This window comes from Ambystoma mexicanum, chromosome 6p (genome assembly GCF_040938575.1).
Source record: "Ambystoma mexicanum isolate Mex_15411 chromosome 6p, UKY_AmexF1_1, whole genome shotgun sequence".
Lineage (NCBI taxonomy): Eukaryota > Metazoa > Chordata > Amphibia > Caudata > Ambystomatidae > Ambystoma > Ambystoma mexicanum.
Genome location: NC_090935.1, coordinates 294,445,720 through 294,456,048, shown reverse-complemented (window position 1 = coordinate 294,456,048; position 10,329 = coordinate 294,445,720). Strand labels below are relative to the sequence as shown.

Below are 10,329 nucleotides of genomic sequence, written 5' to 3'. Positions count from 1 at the left end.
CATATTGAGAATGATCAGGCTCAGAGTTCTGCGGGAAGGTCCTGGCGTTGAAGGGCAGCCCAGCCTGCTCAGCACCAAGCCCAAAGTCTTCCCCTGACACTGATGGTGTCCGTAACGTTGCTACCCTGGGGCCGTAATCACTGGGCGCCACTGTAGCTTCCGGGGTCTGCTGTCTCGAGGGCTCTCCCGCACTCACAGCCGCCTTCTCAAACATGGCCAACATCTGTGATTTAAAGTCCTCCCATTCCTGCCTGGACGCCGGCCCCGCCAACGATTTACCACGTTCCGATGATGACTCTGAGTCACTTAGGTGTCGGTGATGCCTCTTCTTTTTGTGCAAGGACGACGATGAGTGGTTTGTAGAATGTGATCACTTCTTCGCCTCGTGCTGGTGCCTACTCTCTTTCTCAGGTGTGGGCCCCTCAGTTTCGGCCTCCGTAGACCGAACGTTCGACTGCGAGCCGGTGACTTGGACTGTGGTCGGCCCACTGCGAGCTTGGCTGCCCACTCCTGAAGAGACGTTGCATTTATTTTGCCGCAGGATGTGCACCCTTCGGTGTCATGACCTGTGCTAAGGCACCACATGCAGATATGGGTCGGTCATCGACATCTTGGAGCCACGAGCAGCACTTGAATCCCAAAATCTGGGGCACAGACATGGCAGCTCGCGATGACGGGATTTAATTGAATAACATCAAATAAAGTCAATAATTTGAAGAATTCGCTAGTATCCCTCAAGAGGAGCATGCTGAGAGTACAGAAGAAAGGAACTGAGGTATGGGCCATAGTGACGCAGTTTATATACAACGCACGATGTACGGGCTGACGATCGAGCACCGACTCAAGGCGGATCGACGATTGATGGTTGAGTGGAGGTCCATTACGCCCCCTGTCGAACATTTTTCCAAGCAGCTGACGCTGGACGGGGATATCTATCTGATGTGGAATCTGCGGGAGAAAGGCAATCCATTGAAATGTTTTTAAGGAAGTTAAGAGATTTGGGTATACAACTTTGGATGCCATTCCTGTGGCCACAAAGTGTCAACTGCAAAGATGTGCCAGCTATTGGTGTCACTTAAAGGTTATGTATGTTGAATGCATGTTGTATCTGTATGCTTGTTGTCCCTCTATGGGAGGCTACCATCTCACAAAATAATCCTAGTGCCGGAGAACACCTTGTTAAATGAGGATACCTTTAATGAAAATAAAGGACAGTTCCTAAAGTAAATGTGGACAAAGCCAAACTGAATCCGTTTGTCACTTTATTGGGCTCAGTTCTGACACCAAGCATCACCTATGCAGTAAAAGACATATCGGAGTTCACATCAACATAAGCCAAACACATAATACTCAACAGCTAGTATTCAGTCCAATATTGGTTTTTATTTCACATAAATATTTACACAGGAACATCTAGTACAATACATAGCTATCAAATGGAACAAGCACGTTTTTTCTCCGGTGGGATTAAATTATGTACAGAACACATCAACTAACATCATTGCAACATTTTCATCCATGTGTCATATCATGTCCTCCTTTTGCTTGTAAACTGCCAATGATGCAGCAGAGACCACTGCATGTACAACGGTAAGTCTACATAAAGTACAACCAAATCAATAACACTAAAAGCTCACAATGGAATGACAACACACACTGCTGCTCAACAAGCTGCGGTGAAGTGTGAGGCAATGGCAAAGTCACTGAAATCGGGGCTTGGGTTTCATGGTTAGACAGTTAAATGAAGAAACATTATCAATGCCCTTCAGCCGGGCTGTACAGCCATTTTGACAAGATCGCTGGCCAAGCTTTCTCAGTACAGCTGAAGACTTGCAAAATGGCCCACGCTCACTCCTCTTTTATGCCTTTATTTTTATTTGAATAATGAACAGTTCATGTGGCTGATAGCAGACAATCACATAATCAAATTAAATTAAGAATAACAAGAAATATTATTCTGTTTATTAAACCCAAGCTATATGACATAATATTTTAATAGAATTCCATTGGAGATACATCTGTTCTTTTTAATTACAGATGTAAACGTTTGTCTAAGGTTGTCAAATGTGCATCATAACAACATTATCAACATTCTTATTGTCTGTGAATGCAACATCATGGATTAAGAGCTTGTAAAGCTAATGTTATGCAAAACTGTTTTTAAAAAATATATTGAAATAGAAGTTACCAAGGTACATTTATAGCCTCACTAATTTTTCGACCTCCATAAATACACAACACAAAGTATTGTGGAATAATGCTACAATTGACAATCAAGTAACCCTTCTTCTGTTTACAGATCATAAATAAATGAAAGAACAATGGCATCAACACCTCCTCTCAACTCATGGGTTCAAATAGTGTGACTGCAGACGTCCTTTGTTCTTCACCGCATTTGACTCTCCAAGGATTTTCAATGATTGATTAGGGACCTAAACGGTACTTCACTAGTAAGACAGATCCCCAACAATATTCCTTTGGTTAACTGTTGTACCAGAGCCTTTCCAGATCGGGCTTAACACTGAGTGTGAGTGGAAACAGTGGCGTTGGAAAGATTTATGCTCACTAAACTAAGTTATAGTTCCTGAAAATGAGCACAAGTCTAAAGAATAAAGCAAAGATAGACAGAGTGAACTTTGTCCCTTTAGGGATCAGTTGATCCAAAGTGTTGTTTTGGAGCATACAACGAAGTGAACAGTTTGCATACAAGTTATCAAACGCCTTGCAATGGCTGGGATATCTCCATAGTTTTAAAAATATGTTTTATGAATGTTCAGCTTTGTCTAAGGCAAATGATCGAAAACTCTCATATTGAATGTTTGAAGATACCTTTTTCTGGAGGTCTACCCTGTTCTCCAATGAAAAATGTATAAACAGGTTTTTTCGGATTTAAATAAAATTAGGATATACCCACAGTTGGACTTACATTTGTGTGAAATCTATTGTTTGGTTCATCTGAACGAAGAACTCTGCCTTCACTGACCAAACTTCCAGAAGTGATGATTGATAGGTGGAATAGTCGTAGCCGCACACAATGAAGCATACAAAATAGAAGGCTGCCAATGAAGATGGTTAACCACCCCAGGATATATCTGACCATGAGCAAGAGATACCAAAACACCCCTTTCTATCTGAAAGGAGATGAACTCTTATGCTACAGTATTTACTTAGGGGTGTTCAGTACTTCACTTACAGATTACAGAATATTCAGATTTTTCACCAGGCAAAATCTGCAAAATAATATATATTCTGTGACAGACCTCATAAGCCACCTATTTTTAGACAGCCTAGAGCCTAAATGTACAGTAAGAGAAATACAAACATTGTGCTCAGACGTTCCAAGTCTTTCAAGAAACCCAATGCATTTTAAGGAACTCTTTTACAATCAGTGGACCGCCATTATCACTTGAACAGATTAAGAGCCAAGTGTTTAGATGTTATCACCTAACCCCACAAGACCTGAGCGCTTTCTCTGTGGTTGTCAATGTAAAAATATCAACAGAGCTGCTGCAGAATGCAATTTAGTAATTCCTGCCTTGCAGAAACTGAAAGAATGGTTTGATTTTAAATAAATACAGCCGTGTTCCCTCAAGCAACAATACAGCATCTTCAAAACATGGTAAAATGGGGACATGGACTCCACAGTTTCTCTTTGAAGAATATATTTTTCCATTCTTCTTGTGGAAGGGGCTGGGAATTGGACAGAAAGTATACACTCTAAGACACTCCATCAACTAGTACAAACCAAATGTTCACCATAACACTGTCCTTAAACCGCTCCCAAATGTTCACAAGGTAACTGCAAAAATGATTTATGGAACACATAGCGTCTATTAATCAAGAAGCTTCAAATAACAGAAATTCCGTTAATGCTTCGGTTGCACAGCCAGCGCTGGTACCACTAGGCCCAAACCATGGCATGGAGTGGCTACAACAGAACTATTCCAGATGCAGGAATAAGAAACCCATTTTCTGTCAGCAGATTTCAATGATCTATAGGCTCGTATGTTACAGTCATGTATCCAAAAGGTAGCTACATATCGCAGACAACACATAGGAAACCAACACATAAATAAACAGCAGGCAGCCCACCTTTAACTAACCAGGGATGGCACAGGTTGATTCAACTTAGTTGAAGGTCTTTGCCTCTGGGACTTCTGTTACTAATGGGATGAGACTTTTCAGTTGTCCTGTGACACTTCATGGATTCAGGGGACAGTGAAAGTAAACCTGTTTCAACCATAACACCCAGTGATAGTTATGCTTTTGAGGTAGGCAGGGTTGTGCCATCAAACCTCTCCAGAAGAGATGGGCCATGTGTAGGATTGGTGTTATGGGCAGATGTCACAAACAAAGAGCTGTTACAAACCACAGACGTCTCAGATGCTTCAGTAGCATGAAAGACCAGTCACACAATTAGGCTAGAAGCCCATAAAAATGTATTACGACTTTCCAGGAACTTAAAGATAAGACACAACTACCATATCCACTGAGATAAAAAACCAGAAGGCAAAGAAAGTCCAAGTACTAGCGTTTTGACTTGGTAACAATGTGAGCAAGATGAATAACCATCTAGATGTATTCATCCATCAAATATAGGAGCAGGACTACAAATCATCTAGAGTAGATTGTAATTAAGACATGGTACCAATCCTGTCCTTGTCTTGTTTCAGAAATGCACTGTGTAGTTTCAAGTCTAAAATATGATGTAAGCCCACATTTTTTCTGTATAATTTCTGCTTCAAAAGCTCTCCAACATTGGGACTGGATGAAGAGACTTTAAGGCTCCTTTTGTAAGAGATTATGTTTTGCAAAATCAATGAAAAACTGAAGGTTTTATCTTGTAATCTCAACAGCGAAGATATTTCGCCAATCCCCAAATAAATGGTATGGACTAACAGCAAAGTGTGATGCTGTGACATCAGAAGGTTTTAAACTGCCACCTTCTAAACGGAAGGGTCAATAGTTTAGATGTAGAGAAGGCATTGTACCCCATCAGACTTAGATTTAGTGAACATTTTGTACAAGGCTGCATAATTCCCAGGAGAATGAAAGAAGCACTCTTGGTACCTTTATTAAAGACACAGAGAAGGATGCAGAAAGGGCAAAAGGAGAGGACAGGTGACACTGAGCGTAGCCAGTAGTGGCAGCATCAAAAAGGGGCCTGGCTAGTCTAGCACCCAGGGACAGGTCTCAGTGGACAGTCCAGTAACCCTAACTCAGGCAATATTTCTTCGAAAGAATCCCTCTATTATTTATTGGTTGGATATCAACCGTTTACCTGGACATCTCAACACGGCCAAAAATAGTGCTGCATATAATCATGCAGTCCACTTGAATAGAGACAATTTGCTCCAGTATTATAAAGAGGTTGTCTTATGCTTAAAAACTCAAAACATTTAATAATTGTACTACTTATTGTGAAATCTGTTAATAATGGTCTATCATAAGCACCTAGTAGACTTTGGATCATTATGGCTTACTTGTCCAAGTGCTTCCTACAGCTGCAGTGTTAACAGGTGTGTCTATAAAGCTGTGGAAGGGGTTACCAAAAACGTACAAATGCCACATGTCGTCAATGGTACCCGCTGAAAGATCAGGTTTTCTCCAGCGGTACCCAAAAGCCAATTCTTGGGTAGAAGATGGTGGGTTTGTTATCTCTGCCAGAAAAAAACGACTACCTGTAAATTGCCTATAACTGCAGAAACTCAGATGCGTCAAACCCACAAAAACAAACAAAAGCAATGGATCCCCACTAGTTTTTACACCAAGTAAGACTAGCCGGAAGCTAGAAAGCCTTGCCCACTGCTTTATTCCTTACCCACCTGAATAGGAATGCCCAATGGAGAGTGAGCGATCACTACACGATCTAAGAAGCACATCTGTGAACATTGTCTGCTGAAACAAGACCTTGTCTGAATATCATTTAAGTCCGACGTGTCTGAATTCATGTGACATTGTGTACCAGAGTTAGACAGAACTTAAACATAAAAAAAGTGGTTAGAAAACAGCTTCCCTTTTAAATTAATGATATATTTTAGTATAGTATTAAAGATATCTAAGAAATCCGATGCAACATCTGCCAGAGCTAAGAAAAGAAGGCTGCCATTAAGTGCAGGCAGCAAGGCTTTGAAAATCACTCCCAAAAGCCCTGCCTAAAATCACAGATCATCTCACCTTCTGGAATGGATGTACTCTCGCTAACCTCCTGAACTGCAACAATTTCAAGGTAGAGTAACGTTGGGATTGAGGTGTGGATGAAACCATTGGGAAGAATTAAGTTTGAAAATTGTTCTTTGAAGCATTTTTCAAGGTGTTGCGATATCTTCCTATGGCAAAATTGCATGCAGAGGGTTGAGGAATGGTAATTATTAATATTTGTAAGTTAGTTTATGCATGTGTGCATACATACGTTCTCTCTGTCAACAAACACGCAGAAGTGTTTATACACAGGTAAATGCTTTGGGAGGAGTATTTCAATGAAATTGCCTTTGGGTCAGACTTGCATTAGAGCACAAAGCCGTGCCATAAGTTTATATTGCAATTTAAGATAGTGCTGCTGGGTTAAAACAACCAATCTGTACATTTGAAAAAGAGACATATAGATGTTTTATTTTTATAAATAAGTGATACATGCCAGTGTCAAAGTCACTTAATCTACATTTTTTTTCAATAGTCTAACAACAACATACACTGTACAACAGCCTTGAAACAAAATCCTAAAGGTCACTCTTGCTTCTATTGTAATCCTGCATGAGTTCTATAAACTCTTTTTCCCACGAGCGGTACAAGTTGATCCGTTTTATACTTTCAACCAAAGTATATTAAGCCTTCACTTGAAGAAAACTACTAACTTTAATAATAAAAATACAATAGCGAAAAGTGGTGCAAACTATTCATGTGTCCCATAATAAATAGAATAGCATTTTATGGATGGTTTCAAATATTTGTATTCTTTCATATTTTACAGAACATAAACCAGTCTTATTTGAAATGAACAGATATGTATAGAAATAAGTCTGATAGCTATAGTTGATATTGATGCATTAAATGTGGATCAGAAATGTCTTCTAGTTTATGAGGTTTTGGACTTCTTTGGGCATTGATACAATTTGTGTAACAGTGTCATGTTTCAAACAACAATATCCATTGCAAACCATGACGCATTTGCTTTTGATATGAGAAGTCTAAGCTGATCTCAAACCGAAAACTCAATATTTAATGGGAAACACGGTCCATAGTTTGGTAATTGGGTACCTTTAGATGCCCAACTAGTAGTTTCTTGTAAACGGAAAGGTATTTCAAAAGTCATTTTAGGCTGAGATGGAATCAATGCATCACCATATTGCACCACTGAGAGCAAAGCGAACAAAGTCCTTAGCAGTTCAACGACTGCCTCCAATTCTAACTGCTGATCTTGAGATCAAAGTGAGATTTCTTTCCAGATCCTTTGAACAGGCAAACAGAATTAACAACACATGCACACTAGCTTCACTCCATGAATGGTTTGGAACAAATGCACAATGCAAGTTTGCTCAGGAAAAGGTCAACAACTAAGAATAGCAAGGTAGTTGCCCAAGTCTCAATAGAGGTTTCTGCTCTACAGAATTCTGTAGCCGGATTGACGCACAGCAATCCCAAAAAGTGAGCTTTCTGGTACTCTCATTGGAGGACGCTTTGGGAATGAAGTGCAACACACCAGAGGTTAGTGTGGAATTCCAAAACTAGAATGGAACCGAACTGGAATAAATGATTTTACACCATAAACCGATGCTCTTTGCCCTCATGAGCCATCAGAATAACGTTGCGATTGGAGGTCCAGATCAACCGTGCTAATTTAAGTGCATTATGTGATCCGGGGGAGGCAGGCTGGACAGGAGGCACCTGATACGTTTTGATACATCGCAGTTGAGGAGCAGAGTTTAGCATGCCAATGCTTCCCAAAAGTGAAGTATTCATCTGAAAAGAAAAAAAAGAAGGAAAAGTCAACACTTCAGTTATATATTCATGTGCATCATATAAATACAAGTGAAGGGTAGATCAGGGCGATACTTTACGTTCAAGATTTTCTAAATTACATTGCTATCGTGTATTACTGCAGACAGAGAATGGCTTATTGTTTTAGTTGAACATTTTAACAGGAAGGACAAGTTACTCACCTTCATTAACATTCTGATGAATACTGTACTGCTTGCACAGATTCCTCAGCTTTTGATATCTCCTCCTTGCGAAGAGTGACTCAGAGTACATTTTTCATAGCCACCAGTGTGGGGGTTTGTTCAAACTCCATAATGGCAACAGTGATGCTCTTTATGTCTGAAGTGAAGTACTTAGCGTATGTGTAGTAGATGTGGTTTACTTCTAAAATGAGCTGTACAGAAAAATTGGTGAATTTATGGCAAAATTCAATAATTCCACATGCATAGCAAATTTAGCTTTTTCTGGCTTGGCCCCACCTGAAATTTCATTTTTTGTAAATGGAATTTCTTTTTTGTGGCACACAAATCTGTCTTTAAAAAATGACATTACAAGAAATAAAATTGAATGTTCGGTTCTCTGTCTGAAATGTAATTTATTCCACAACATTTTGCTTTTAGGGGCCAAAAAAAGAAAGGTATGGGAAAGAAAAAAATCACGAGAACGTAATTGGCTAAAAAAACAAAAAAGGTAAAGCAGGTAAAAAGAATTGCTCCGTTGGCGAAATGGAATTGAAGGTGAATTTTGCTGGCATTAATTTCACACACACCTATGAGGGAGTAAATATTTGTATTCCAGTTCCAATGCAAGGAGGAAGAGTGGGCGCATGTGACTCAAAACATATACAAGCCAAAGAAGGACTGGGTAAAAAATGCCTTCCTTCGGAGACTTGAAAATCTATTTAGAATCACATGCTTTGTTTAGCCTAGCAGGCAGTAATTTAAGAAGGAGGTAGGTGAGCTAAAGGAACAAGGGCAAACAAATGTTCAAGTACTGCCTGGCCTACCTGAGAATCTTCCAATGCTTGAACAGTAGTGTTGTGTGAAAGTGTGAATTGAGTACAAAGTTCAACTTTACAAATCACTGTCTAGTGGAGAGATTTTGTTCTGGTCCAGATAAGACAAGAGTGCTCTTTGCACATCAAGTGTATGTGGTTCTCTTTCGCTTCGAGTTTGAGTGTTCTAAAATATATCTGGCAATTGTAAGGACTGGTTTACATGAAAGTTGAAAATACATTTTGGTGAATGCATGGATGTGTTCCGAATATTACCTTATTTTTCTCTATTGCGACAAAATGTTAATCTACTGAAAGAGTGTGAAGTTCAATCACTATTCTAGAAAGGCCACTTTGTAAGTGAGGATTTTAAGAGATGCTTTATGTGTGGGCTCTAAGGGTGGCCCCATGTTTCTGTACAATACTGTGTTAAAATCACAACTTGGTGCAGGAAGCGCTTTACTCCGTCCATGAATGGTTTGATCACCAGTACCTTCCAACACAACACTTTATTTTGAGAGATGATATACACAGCCAGAGCAGTCAAGTGGACTTTGAGGGAATTGTAAACTGGCCCAGGATGTAATAAATACAGCAGATAGGTAAGAATGTCAACTGGTGAGCAATCAATTAGTTTACATCAAATGACTAACCTTTTCCATTTATTGAAGTAGCAGTTTTCTGGAGTTGTGCTTTCTGGCCTCACAAAATATGTCCATGCAACACTGAGGCAGAATAAAGAGACCAGATTCTATGACTTTGGGTGCCACGATGATGTTATCTGTTGATTTTGCTCTGTTGACAATTGTGAACCGGGTAAACTACCGTTTGATGGGTGGTTGTAGCGACATACATGGGTAGAAGAACACATTACTCTGGTAATGTTGTTTCTGATGGATTCTCCTCCCACAAATTCTTTATCTTGGTTATACTCGGCAGCTTAGCCGCCTGGGGGAGCTGGAAAGGGAACCATGAAGCTCTCTAAACATGGGGCAGGTTTGGTGAATGATTAGGAATCTGTGGGAGGAGAATGAGATGAACAAATTACCTACCCCTTGTAATGTTCTTTCTGATGGATGTTCGTCCCACGGATTCCTCATCTTAGATATATATATCCTTCTGCTTTGCAGCTCTCTGAAACTTTTTCCCATCAGGGGGTGCTGTGTGCTCTGGCATTGATGGTCATCGAGCCGTCTTCGTGACCGGATGTGACAGCGATTCAGATACAAATAGCATGCTCCGCACCACGTGACCTCAAGTGTCATTTCTTCCCCCTGCACAGCTGCATTGGGGATTAGAGACAGAAAATAGCCCTTTAGGCTTGAAGGAGAGTCATTGTATAATTAGATATATTATAT

At 40.1% G+C, this 10,329-nt stretch overlaps 1 protein-coding gene across 4 annotated transcripts in view; it reads right to left on the bottom strand.

Annotated features, from left to right (window-relative positions):
- Nucleotides 1-1,363: 1,363 nt before the first annotated feature.
- Nucleotides 1,364-10,329, bottom strand: part of WDR7 (WD repeat domain 7) — a 2,460,073-nt gene continuing 2,451,107 nt past the window's right edge. For all 4 annotated transcript variants that reach the window (XM_069627029.1, XM_069627030.1, XM_069627031.1 and 1 more), the window contains one exon: nucleotides 1,364-7,959. In XM_069627029.1, coding sequence (XP_069483130.1) covers nucleotides 7,756-7,959 — 204 coding nt within the window. In that variant the 3' untranslated portion in view covers nucleotides 1,364-7,755. The remainder of the gene's footprint in view (nucleotides 7,960-10,329) is intronic.